This window comes from Salmo salar, chromosome 10, assembly GCF_965601325.2.
Source record: "Salmo salar chromosome 10, fSalSal1, whole genome shotgun sequence".
Taxonomy (NCBI): Eukaryota; Metazoa; Chordata; class Actinopteri; order Salmoniformes; family Salmonidae; genus Salmo; species Salmo salar.
In genome coordinates this window covers 80,978,528-80,991,794 of record NC_138300.1, presented here as the reverse complement: position 1 = coordinate 80,991,794, position 13,267 = coordinate 80,978,528, and the positions used below count along the sequence as shown (strand labels likewise).

The 13,267-nt window shown below is 42.7% G+C and overlaps 1 protein-coding gene across 1 annotated transcript in view; it reads right to left on the bottom strand.

Moving 5' to 3' along the window:
• LOC106561009 (voltage-dependent calcium channel subunit alpha-2/delta-4) overlaps window positions 1-13,267 on the bottom strand; it is a 72,821-nt gene that overhangs the window by 32,700 nt on the left and 26,854 nt on the right. The window contains exons 10-24 of the mRNA XM_082957190.1: window positions 12,291-12,380; window positions 12,028-12,141; window positions 11,582-11,794; window positions 10,869-10,946; window positions 10,410-10,565; window positions 3,340-3,426; window positions 2,720-2,791; window positions 2,541-2,602; window positions 2,368-2,435; window positions 2,235-2,280; window positions 1,893-1,999; window positions 1,565-1,658; window positions 1,303-1,395; window positions 937-1,079; window positions 216-287 (exon numbers count right to left, since the gene is read on the bottom strand). Coding sequence (XP_082813316.1) covers window positions 216-287; window positions 937-1,079; window positions 1,303-1,395; window positions 1,565-1,658; window positions 1,893-1,999; window positions 2,235-2,280; window positions 2,368-2,435; window positions 2,541-2,602; window positions 2,720-2,791; window positions 3,340-3,426; window positions 10,410-10,565; window positions 10,869-10,946; window positions 11,582-11,794; window positions 12,028-12,141; window positions 12,291-12,380 — 1,495 coding nt within the window. The remainder of the gene's footprint in view (window positions 1-215; window positions 288-936; window positions 1,080-1,302; window positions 1,396-1,564; window positions 1,659-1,892; window positions 2,000-2,234; window positions 2,281-2,367; window positions 2,436-2,540; window positions 2,603-2,719; window positions 2,792-3,339; window positions 3,427-10,409; window positions 10,566-10,868; window positions 10,947-11,581; window positions 11,795-12,027; window positions 12,142-12,290; window positions 12,381-13,267) is intronic.

The following is a 13,267-nucleotide window of genomic DNA, read 5'->3' as shown; positions in this document are numbered from 1 at the left end:
AGGGATAAAACAAATGGAATGCTTCCCTCTCAACATGAGAACGTGTGTCAAACATTTAGCAGGAGCACCCCAGAGAGTACTGCTACCAGTATGAACACTTCTATGTGTATTGAACACTTCAATACTCAAAGAAGCCACAAGATGCATCAATGCCTCCAGCAGTTGTGTAAAGGAGCCAGACATTTCAGAGAGAGTAAAAGACAGCAGACGCTTACCTCCAGCCATGGCCGTCTTGCCTCCCGATGACACAGTCACAGCTGTGACAGCTATGACATACTTCGACGCCCCTGTCACAACAGAATCAACAATCAGTCTCACACCACCTCTGCAGTGGCATACCAGCTAGCTTCCTACAATTCTACACATTTTGCAATGGCGACTTAGAGAATTTAGCATTTTTAAAGCTAATTTCCTCCTATTCTACCATTTTTCCATGAGGCTGAGAGAACATTTAGCAGTTTTACAGCTAAATTCCATAGAGATTCTATTAAATCACTAGACGGACTATGTCATAAACCCTTGAAGTTCCAGAATGGGTGGGAAATGGCAGCCATATTGGTCAGGCAGAAATCCAAACCAGTCTAATGAGAATGAATGGCAGTAGAGGCATTGTCCTGATTTTACTTGTGCAGGAGCCCGTGGGCCCGTGGTACACAAGTTAACCTCTGACCTATTGTATGTCTGTATATTAGAGTTAGGGTCAATTCAGCTAAAATTCCTGCCAGTTTGGGTTTGATTATGACATTTCTCAATAGTGATTCCACTCAATTCCAAAATTGACTGGGTAGAAGACAGAATTCACTAGATCGGTGCCAGGTCGGCTTACCAACACCTATGGTCATTGTCACGACAAGTGTTGGTAAGACAGCACAAACAGATGTGTGACCAGGCTAGGAATTGAACTCAACCATGGATCACATGGTAGGCCTACAGTACCTGTCTTGTCTTTGTTGTCGTTGTCCTCCACCGGCATGTAGTAGAGGAATCTTCCGGGAGGGTTCTCCATGGCCAGACGGTACCACAGGGGGAAGTGGTCCATGGTGAACAGGTTGTCCTTATCCGCTGGAGTCAGGAACTTCCTTTGGAGCAGGAAGTTAAGAGAGATCAAATTCCTTGTTCGTATTCATTAGTGCACAATGTAGCAAAATGTTTTGCAACGCAAAAAAACATTGTTTCTTATTGGACAAGTTCAGGTAGTGCCTTCCTGTTTCTTTAATTTGGTGCCAAGTGAATACTTCTGTGCTCAAAGGACACAATGAATGTATAATATAATGTAGGGCTAATGTAGGTTCTTTGACTCACTTGGCGACCCTGGTCTCCATGCCGGTATATCTGGTCAGCCGGATGATGCCAGAGCGAGTTCCCAGGAAGGCTGTCTCCACACCCGCCTCCATCCTGAACATACACAAATACACAGATTGGTCTTCAATGCACTTAAACACACATGCACACACATATGCACATACTCATGCGCACACGCAAACACACAACACACACACACACACACACAAATACTAGCTAACATAAAATGACATTTGTGAAAAAAGTAATTATGTAGTCTTACCCAGATGCATTGAGCATTATTGCCTGCCAGTAGGCTTCTAAGGGGGCTGTCACCACAGCATCAAACAGGGTCTGCTGCAGCAGCACCTCGTCACCTGGAAGTCACAGACACTCAGTCAACATCAAACCTGACATCTGCCTGATATTATATTTGTTTATTTGTCTTAATAATAGTCTTTATTATCCCCATTTGCCGATGCCCTCTCAACCGCTAGTCTTCCTGTGGATCCACAAAAAAAAGATTTGGATTTAGGGTTAGGGTAACATTAGCATTGGGGTTAGCATTGAATAAATTGTTATCTTTGGAGGATGGAGTAGGTTGTAGAGACAGTACTCACACTCCAGGTCAGGCTCCTTCCCCTGCAGGTAGCGAATGACAGCCTGGAGCTGAGAGTATTTGCGGTGGTGAGGGTCAATGTCTGTCTCACAGTATGTCCTGAACAGAAAGGATACAGTACGCCCTGAATGGATGAGGGGTTTTTCACTCCATTAAGTCCAAGTGCCATTAAAGGCCAATGAAGTATTACAGTCCAATATTTTATCATTTAGAGTATTAGAGTTCAATACCCATTGATTTAGATTATTACATTTCAATCATTTAAGCGTTACACTCCAACAATCTATAATCTATAATATTATTGTCCAATTTTCATTTATTTATCCATGCTTACCACTCAGCGGCTATGGATAGATCAGGGGACGTCAGGTCATGCAGGCCTGAGAGGAGATTGGATGAAAACCAGTCAATAAACCAGATTGTTCTGCAGTAGATGAGTGGCAGAGAGTGTAGCCAATGGCACTTACCCTCTTCCACAGAGACCGTCCCCATGAACATCAGCTGTCCGTGACCCCTGGTCAGCACCATACCAAAACTGTGGAGGGAAATACATAAGGTGGAGTGAGATGTTCAATGACTTTATTCAATCGAATAGGCCTATGACTACATTCCACACCCACTAACCTAGTATCACACTTACCTGAATGGGGTGTCGTTGATGGTTGTGTAGAAATAGTCATTTGTTAAGAACATAGGCCTTTTCTGTTGTCAATAAAACATTTGAAATGCGTTGTGAGACAGTTGTTGCAATCAACATTATTAAATAATTTTACATAAACCACTGAGCCACGTTTAATCTCCCCACACACGAGGTCTCACCGCTTTGTCCACTGATGCTCTCACGTTTAAGGACAGAGTGCCCGTCTCCCCTTTCACCATGGCTGTCCTTAGCTGGAAAGAACAGACACATGAATTAACACAATCTCTGTTGAACTTTTATTCAGTTACCTTACCAGCACAGTTAAAGCCCAGAACAATACATTCATACCTAGAATAGGTACAGGTGTTCTACTGTATTGACTATATTAATTGTGTTGTCAGTGAATAATGTGATATAGTAGTAGATGTGCAAGGGCGGACTTTGCTATGTTTCAGAGGTTTCAAATGAAACGACCCCACTGACTGATTTTTAATGCAAATGTGTTAAAAACAACTTTATATAGGCTGTATTTAAAAATAACCTGAAATTAAAATCGTACATAGAAAAAATATTTTCAATGATCATTGCAGGTAATATCCGTGGGAAAATTCCCATTAACGGAATTTTTAAACCGGCCCCCAAATCGCTAAGCCCGCCCCTGTACATGTGTATTCCGTGTTTCCTTCCTGTTTTATACCCAGCCTCACTCATTTGTTGTTTTCGTCTATTGTAAAGCATCTTTGGGTTTTCGAAAAGCACTATAGAATATCTATGTATCCTTATTACTGCTAATACTCACTGTCTCATCTATGTCCTCCCACTCCACCTCAGCCAGGTCCACACTGTTGTAGTTGGGCTTGGGTTTCAGCTTCTTACCATCTTTATACTGCGGGACAGGAGAGGAGAAGATGAGGAAGACAATATGGGGGAAAAGATCAAGAAGAGGACAGATAGAACCTCAGCTGTCTGTATGTGTGTGTGTTCTGTAAGATGAGAGGATCATTTAGGCCAAATGTGTTTAATGGGCATCTCTGTGACATGGTATCCTGAATCCAAAGGCTCCATGACAACCAACGGCTCCAAATGAAACAAGTAGGCGTGTTATTGACCACTTAACCTTGCCACACAGAATCACATCTCATTGTTGCCTGGGAGGGACAAGCTGAAGCTGTCAAATAAGAAAGGCTTGTTTTCATTACCTGTTGCAAAACTATTTGCTACACAGTAAGCGCTCTATTCTATTGGCATCGCGGAAGTTCAGCTTTACAGTGTGATTGAAATTTAAAAGGCAATATCCTTGCTTTAGTGGAGACTACATTCACGGTAAACGCTCCATATGTCAGCTCAAACGGAAATTACCTTTACATTTCTATTGTGGAATCTGTAAAGCTGAGCAGAGACCTAAATCAAGGATAGTTGAAATCAGTGTTAAATTAATTAGGGTTAAATTGACTCTATTGGGAGTTATTTTAACCCTCGAGAGAGTGATAAGCTCCCTAGTGTTGATAACTGGAGTTCATTGGGATGCAGTACTTTTAACTCCATGAAGAGTAACCAGAGACAGGGAGTTGCATCTATGGAGTTATCCACAGATGTAGGAGGGGCCTCATTGTCATATTTCTCAGCATGCTCTGTTGCAAGTTGATTTGAACCTGCTGGATATCTCCTGCAATTTGGCTTCCAACAGAGATTGGATATCACATTGCAAACCACCAGAAATATTAAGAAATATTGAAGTAAGGCTTTACACCCTTACAACTCAAATGAAGTAAAGAAATGTACTCTGCTGTAGTTGGTTGTTAATTCAAAACAACACAGAAAATAGTAAAATGGAAGGGAGTTGATTAAAAACAACACTTAAACTAGTAAAATGGCAATTGGAGTAAAATTTAAGCAACTCTGAGAGTTGGATATTTACTCAATTTAGTGTTGTTTAAACTCCAAAAATATCAACACCATGACCCGAGGAATTTTAACACAAAATAGGGGTGGGACCATATAAAACCCCAAATAGTGTTAAAGCTGCATTTGGAAAGCATTCAGACCCTTGACTTATCCACATTTTGTTACGTTACAGACTTATTTTAAAATGGATTCAATAGTTTATTTCCTTCATCAATCTGCACACAATACCCCATAATGAAACTGAAATATCTTATTTACTTAAGTATTCAGACCCAATGCTTTGAGACTCGAAATTGAGCTCAGGTGCATCCTGTTTCCATTGATCATCCTTGAGACATTTTAACAACTTGATTGGAGTCCATGTGATAAATTCAATTGATTGGACATGATTTGGAAAGGCATACACCTGTCCACAGTTGACAGTGCATGTCACAGCAAAAACCATGCCATGAGGTCAAAGGAATTGTCCGTAGAGCTCCGAGACAGGATTGTGTCGAGGAACAGATCTGTGGAAGGGTGCCATAAATATTCTGCAGCATTGAAGGTCCCCAAGAACACAGTGGCCTCCATCACTCTTAAATGGAAGACGTTTGGAACCACCAAGACTCTTCCTAGAGCTGGCGACACGGCCAAACTGAGCAATCGGGGAGAAGGACCTTAGTCAGGGAGGTGACCAAAAACCTGATGGTCACTCTGACAGAGCTCCAGAGTTTCTCTGTGGAGATGAGAGAAACTTCCAGGAGGACAACCATCTCTGCAGCACTCCACCAATCAGGCCTTTATGGTAGAGTGGTCAGACAGAAGCCACTCCTCAGTAAAAGGCACATGACAGCCCCCTTGAAGTTTGACAAAAGGCAACTAAAGGACTCTCAGACCATGGGAAACAAGATGATCTGTTCTGATGAAACCAAGTTTGAACTCTTTGGCCTGAATGCGAAGCATCACATCTGGAGGAAACCTGGCACCATACCTACGTGAAGCATGGAGGTGGCAGCATCATACTATGGGGATGTTTTTCAGCGGCAGGGACCGGGATCAGGATCAAGGGAGAGACGCACGGAGCAAAGTACAGAGATATCTTTGATGAAAACCTGCTCCAGAGCACGCAGGACCTGACTGGGGTGAAGGTTCACCTTCCAACAGGAGAACGACCCTAATTACACAGCGAAGACAATGCAAATAGCTGTGCAGCGATGCTCCCCTTCCAACCTGACAGAGCTTGAGAGTATGTGCATAGAAGAATGGGAGAAACTCCCCAAATATAGATGTGCCAAGCTTGTAGTGTAATACCTAAGAAGACTCGAGGCTGTAATCGCTGCCAAAGGTGCTTCAACAAAGTACTGAGTAAAGGGTCTGAATACTTACGTAAATGTGATATTTCATTTTTTTTAAATCAATTTGCTAACATTTCTAAAAACCTGTTTTTATGGGATATTGTGTGTAAAATAATGTAATACATTTTAGAAAAAGGCTGTGACGTAACAAAATGTGTAAATGTCAAGGGGTCTGAATACTTTCTGAATTAACTGTATGTAATGTTTGGGCGACCTTGTCACGTCCTGACCATAGTAAGCTGTTATTTTCTATGGTAGAATAGGTCAGGGCGTGACAGGGGGGTTTTCTAGTTTAGTGTTTCTATGTTGTCATGTTCTAGTTTTGTATTTCTATGTTGGGTTGTTCTAGTTTTGTATTTCTATGTTAGGCTTTGTTTGGGTGATCTCCAATTAGAGGCAGCTGGTCATCGTTGTCTTTAACTGGAGGTCATATTTAAGTTGGTGTTTGTCCCACCTGGGGTTGTGGGAGATTTTATTTGAGTCAGTGTATGTTTCACCTCTGCGTCACGATTTGTTGTTTTTGTCATTCAGTTTATTTATGTATTGCATTGTTTCACAGTGTAAATAAAATGTGGAATGACACACACGCTGCATTTTGGTCCGCTCCTCCTTTCGACAACCGTGACAGACCTGACCAAATTCACAAGTGTTTTATAGATCTGTCCTTCTCATTGAAAGCAAGTGTAAGAAGCGGAATACATGTTCTATGTGAGCTATTTCTATGCTTCCCGTTCTTAAGTTTAGTTTTGTGTCTTTTTCTTTTCGGTTTTGTACACCAGCTTTAAACAGCTGAAAATCCAATATTTTTCGTGATGAAAAATATATTTCACAGCGGTTTAGATGGTAGAATGAGTTTCTACACTGTACTTGCTTGTTTTGTCACAGAAAATGAAATTAAGCAAACTATTAGAATTTTAGAGTTGAATAAGAGTTTAATTAACTTTTGCGATTGTACTGTGTGTGGTGTGCACTAATGAATACGACCCTGCACTGTGACGCTCTAGGTGTTGAGCATGAGGCTGTCACAAGACACTTTCTAACCATGTAATGGAATTACTGTTCTGATCAACAACCAATCAGTGATCCTTTACAAAATCTGCGACTTGAACACAGAGGGCTCTATTATAACAAACCTAACACAAAGGTAAATCTTAGCACTGGCAGTAGCACTCTGGAGGTGTCAGAAATATTTTTTCACAGGGGAATTATGAGCTCAATACCTGGCAGTGGCGTGAAAGGGCTGGGTTTTGATGAAAACATTTATTGGAGGTGTGACGAGGGTTTGGCCACTCACTGACCAATCAATACGTGTCATGGATTAATACTGCATGGTTGTCTCAAGTTCTGTAGGTTATTGACGGTATTTTCGTTGTCATCAACTCCAATTCGGCTGGGGGCAGGAAATATTCTCATCCGAGTCCATTATACTACAGTTTATTATACTACGGTTTATTAAATAGCATAGGCTACAGTAACAAGTAATAACTATATATAAATATAAAATACATCCAGTGTTTGCTCAATATGTTTGGAGAGTTGACAGTCAACATAGTTGAAATTGGCTTCAATGAGTATAGGCATGTCTAGGCATTGCACTGCTCCTCAAGTAAAAAAGACTAGGTTCCCATAAATTGTATTGTATGTGTGAGGAACGTTCTCAATAAGCAAGAAATAGCCTAGGCCTACCGTTGACATGGCGTTATATGACTGAATAATTGAAATATGTTTGGTGGAGCGTATCTTTGTAACCTGACAAGGAAATGGGGATGGATACAAGCCAAATGGAGTATGCACTGCAGGTAGGCCTATGTGAATTGTGAATAATGCAAAAGCATGACGGCAAAAGCCTAATTTAGAAACCTTTTATGGACAGGCTCCTTTGCTAATGCATGGCCAGGACAAGAAATACACCCGACGCATTGCTGTTGAAACAGCTTTCATTATAATAGGGTAAGGGTAGCCTACTGAAGGCTTGTTTTTCGATCACATGAAACGGTAAAAAAAGCAATTGTTACAGGAAAATAACGTAAATGTTTCTAAATAGGGTCACATGCATCAGCTCATCTCTCGTTCCATGATGAGCATATGGACATGTAACCGACATGAGTGGTTTTATGTAGGTCCAAAATAATAACAGGAGCTGGCTTAAATAATGTAAGCCTTCAGATAAAAAGGGGATGTCCGCTCACATTTTTGATGCTCCCAAACGTCTAACACAGCATTGTAGATGGAGAGTTATTTGAAAGCGACCCTTTATCGATAGACTTGACTACTTGGCGAATGCATTGGGCAGGACATAAACAGGAGGGTAGGCTATGCTTAGTTTTGAATCAATTGAAACTAATTGGGGAAAAACATAATTTTTGATGTTTCTAAATACAAGCTATATGGGTACAAAAAGCCCATCTCTATTGTTCCATGCACATATGGGCAGTGTGCGTCATGTCTGGATAGGCTGTGCTTCCTCTGTCAAAATCCATGCCATAACCAATCCCGTAACCGCTAAGACCAGCTATTGATTGGTCTAGAATATCCCCACCAGCACAGCCTGACGTTGGCATTTTGGTGCACGTTTTTTAAGGACACACATCAGATATTGCCACTCCTCCCACCTCAGCACAATTGAGCTCCTACAAGACAGGTAAATCCTGGCACAAGTGATAGAAAATAGCCGAGCGCCAGAGGAAATTGCCAAGGAGCGTGCGTTTGACACTTGCTCTGGCTTGATGCCAGCTGAAAATAGAGCCCTGAGATTGCCGTGAGGTTAAACTGTTTGGACTGTTTGAGCAAGTCCATTGACAAAGATGATTGATGGAGCTGGGAAGAGCACAGACCGATCTGTTACCAGGCTAAGCTGAACACGCATTTCCTTTGAGCAGACATGGATTGATAAGAATTGTGGTTGAATGTGTTTTAGTTCATCAATCACTGTTGAATGACCTCCCACCAAAGGGCTGCATACATGGAGTAAGTCGTAGAAGATACATCTGCTGAGTCTGAGGACTGCAAACACTTGGCCAGACACTTTCCCTCCAAGATCTAAGGACTACTGTACTACTGCTACTGCAACTGATCAGTCAGTCCTACACCATGGCTTCAACAACGCTCAACAGTACCGCATACTCTTTCTACATCTTTTTTTTCTGGCACATCGTTAAAGGGAAAACCTTTTTCTTTCTGATACTTTTCATTCTATTTTTCCTCACTCGGGCGATAAACAGCTACCTACTCATTAGATTGATGAGACTTAAAGAGTGCTTCTGGCAGCCGTCCTACACCTTAATCTGTTGGCTTTATTACAGCATTATTACAGCATTCCCTGTGTTGTACTCTCTTCGGTTCCAATGTACTATGATGTTTGGGGTCCCAGCTAGTAACAGTGGATCTGGGCCGATTCCGGCTGAGAGTCGGGGGGCACTCGGCTGAGAGTCAGACCCGGCCGACGTCATGTGGCCCGAGTCTGGGCCGCCTTTGTCAGTATTACTTATGTCTAGGATGCGGGGATTGAGCTCGGGCCGATTCCAGTGAAAGTTATCTGGCCCAAATGTATTACTTGGGGCTCGGGCCGATTGGGGCTACTCTCTGGCAAATGATTACATGGGCTGTTTTATATAATTAACATTTCATTATTTATTTAAATACAATTTACATTTAAATTAAGTCCTGTGTAGTATTTAAATATTTTGATAAGTTGTGCAAGGCAATTGATAAGCATGAAAAACTTTCTGGATGGAGCCTCGCGAGTGGCTTAGCGGTCTAAGACACTGCATCGCAGTGCAAACTGCGTTGTTACATATGCTGGTTGTTACATATGCTCCCAGCCACACCCGCCCGGGAGACCCATGAGGCGACGCACAATTGGCCCAGCGTCGTCCGAGTTAGGGGAGGGTTTGGCCGGCCGGGATGTCCTTGTCCCATCGCGCTGTAGCAACTCCTGTAGCGGGCCAGGCCCATGCACTCTGACACGGTCACCAGGTGTATTGTGCTTCCTCTGACACAAAGTTCTGGGCGTATGTACAAGGAGGCACGCAAGGCTGTTGTGGCCCTCCAACTGAACAACTGCCGTGCTTGTTGCACTGTAGCCTTCTACCTTTGCATGTTTTCACTGCAGCTGGTGCCAGTAATCTACCGTGTGTTCTGTGTACTACTACAAGAGCAAACTGTGTAATTTCCCTTGTCACAGCAAGGGAGTATCCTGCATGTCACAATGATGGCGTTGCTCACGGTGGCACCGTTGATCAACTCTATTGTCAATATGATCTGTAACCAAGTTCTGTGTAAAACAATGGAGACAGGTGGAGAGAGAGTGTTCAGGAGGAGGATGAGGAGGGTTTAGGAGTTACATCTTATACAAAAAGCAACCGTGTAAAAGTTTGTGATAATTGTTATGTGTTTGTTGAACATAATAGACCGACTGGCACTCTCAGGTAGCCTGAAACAAGTATTTGAAAGATTAGATTTGAGCCCAGGTTAGAGTTGCAGAAGTTTTTACTGTGGTAGCAGTACTGGTGACTGCAGTCATGTCTATAGTCGTAGATATAGGGACTGTAGTAGTATTAGTAGTGACTGTAATTCTATAGTAGTGACTAAAGTCAGAAACAAGCACAAGCTCTACAGCAGCTGAACTCACAAGAGGTCGTAGGTCAGGGTGTGCCAGGATGTAACCGTTGTTGGTGATGAGGAAGGCGTAACCATGTGGACCCAGCCTATATCTCGGAGCCAGCTTCATGACCTCCAGCAGGGGGATGTCAGAACCCACCACACCCAGCAGAATCCCATGGGACAGCTGGAGGAGAAAGGGGGAGAGATGGGTTTATAACACTTGTAATGGCAACAACTACTGCAAAATGTCACTGCAACACTGCTGTACGGTACACACAGAGAGCTGCTTCATCTGGTTCAAACATGTAACACATACATTTTATAGCTGTACTTTACCACAGTTGTGACCTTGTCCCCAGGCTATTGGGGAAGAAGTGTCTGGTGCACGAGACTATAATTGCAAATTCTACTGTTGTTACTTTGATTACCACCATGCCTATGCTTAAAATACATTTTGAGTTCTGACAAAAGTTTTTAGACCACTGACCGTCTCTTTCTTCTTGCTGAAGACAGGCATTGCCACGGAGGTCATGAGAAGTAAACTTTGAGCCTTTGTGGCAAAGAGCTGAAGGAGAAATGGCAACATGAATTATCTTTTGTTTATCCTAAACCAAATCAAAAAGATGTTGGTTCTGGTGCTACTACTACATGTTCACTACTACCTGCAATAAAAAATCGCTGCACTAGAGGGTGCCATATAATTGCAGTTGTTGACAGCCTATCCTAAGCTTGGGAGAATGCATTCACTATTACCATAAAGACAAATCAGAAGAGGAAGGCACTAAAAGAGCGTCACTATTAGACAAACTGTATTTCCCACAGTGGCTAGTCTCTTTTACCTCCTTCGTATTGGGCAGCTGTCAGTGTGAGTGAGTGAGTGTCAGGTCCGGTGAAAGAGGTGAGGTGAGATGAGATGAGAGAATGAGCACAGTAGCAGGACAGAAGACAAACATAGGGAGGACTCATGAACAACACAGTTACACAGAATGAATTAACTAATGTACTGTAACTGGCAGCACCCATGAGAATACAGCAGACAGTTGACTTTCAAACAGGATAATGTGAGGTGACAATCATGAGGTTAAATCAAATGCAACAACAATGCTTTGCCTTTGAAGCCCAAAAAGTGCAGTTCTGTAAGAAAGGCAGAATGTAGTTATTAGGCAAAGCACACTGGGTAAGTACAGCTGCCGTACTCACCACAGCGTCCATGTAGGCCTCCGTCCAGATGATGTCATGATTGTGATTGATGACCATTGGTCGACTCAAGACATGAAGGTACTCCATGACATTCTCCTGTACGTCAGCCAGAGTGGAGATGTGTGTGTAGTAACCCTTGTTGTTGCAGGCTATCCACTTGGTGTTGTCTGCAAAGGTCATCTCTCTGCCTATAAGGTAAGTGAAGAGCCGCACCTGAAAGAGACAGTATTGGAGACTGATATTCAATTCAGTAAGTTCATTGAGTAAATAAATACTGAACAGATTACATTGTAAAGGCCATTAGAGTAATGTCCTCTATTATAGATCTAGCTTTTCTGGGTCAGTAGGGAAATAGAGAAGTAGAGTACTGCAAATAGGTATTTCTGTAGGTCAAGTGGGTGTGTAGTTATTCATATAGAGTAAATAGTAGTTTTGCCCTACAGTACCCTGCGATCAGGCCAGTTGAACTCTTCAAACACGTCCTTGAAGTCCTCCATGGCTCCATCTGTGATCAGCATGATTGCCTGGTTGCACAGACTGCCTTGGCCCTTGGTCGCTGCCTGGGAGGAAGCACCACACAGAGGAAGGACTGATACTGGGCCAACAGCATTTGTGTGGAAGTATGTTTGTGTGGGGGGGTTGTTATGTATGTGATTGTGTGTGTGTGTGTGTGTGTGTGTGTGTTTGTGTGTGTGTGCTGGAGGCAAACCTCGTTCAGGATTTTGAACGATTCCTTCATGGCCTTTGCAACTTTGCCCTCTCCCTTCACATGCAGCTCATCCACCAGCACCTTAAAATGCTGGATAGTGTGAGCGAGAGAGAGAGAGAGAGAGAGAGAGAGAGAGAGAGAGAGAGAGAGAGTGAGAGAGAGAGAGAGAGAGAGAGAGAGAGAGAGAGTGAGAGAGAGAGAGAGAGAGAGAGAGTCAGTACTTTTTATGGTGAGAATGCAACGTGAAGTACAGACAGTTATCAATCAATGAAATGTATTTATTAAGCCCTTCTTACATCAGCTGAACATCAGCTGACAAGGACAAGACAGCACAGAGCAAGACAAGACAAGACAGGACATTGTAAGGTCAAATATACCAGTCCAGTTGACTGAATACCAAGGGAGTTTTTTATGGCCAATATGACCTGTTTGTTGTCTCTGGTTGCTGGCTAATAATCACTCTGTGACAATTTTATTAAATACACTATTCAAATGGTTTTTGATTAATTGATTGATTAAGAAAAAACTATAATGCAAACAAGGAAATGTGTATGACTGTACATTTGTTTACTTAACACACCTAGTAATTACACAGGCATGGTTAACCTTAACAAGAGAGAGTAATTCTTCTAGGTCCTAAGGGTAACCATAGTGTGTACCTCATTCCTGAGGTTATACCCATTAATGTGCCAGAGGCTTCCAAAATGTTCCTGAGAAGATCTGGTTGTAGGATGTAGGAGCATATTTAAAACCCAGAAAAACATTAAAAGTGTTTAAAAGTGTCTGCTCATAAACCTATCAGACCCAAACGCAAAGTCAATGGGCCTGTCTGCCTGTCTGTCTGCCTACCTCACTGCCTGCCTACCTCACTGCCTGCCTGCCTGCCTGCCTGCCTGCCTGCCTGCCTGCCTGCCTGCCTGCCTGCCTGCCTGCCTGCCTGCCTGCCTGTCTGCCTGCCTGCCTGCCTGCCTCTGCCT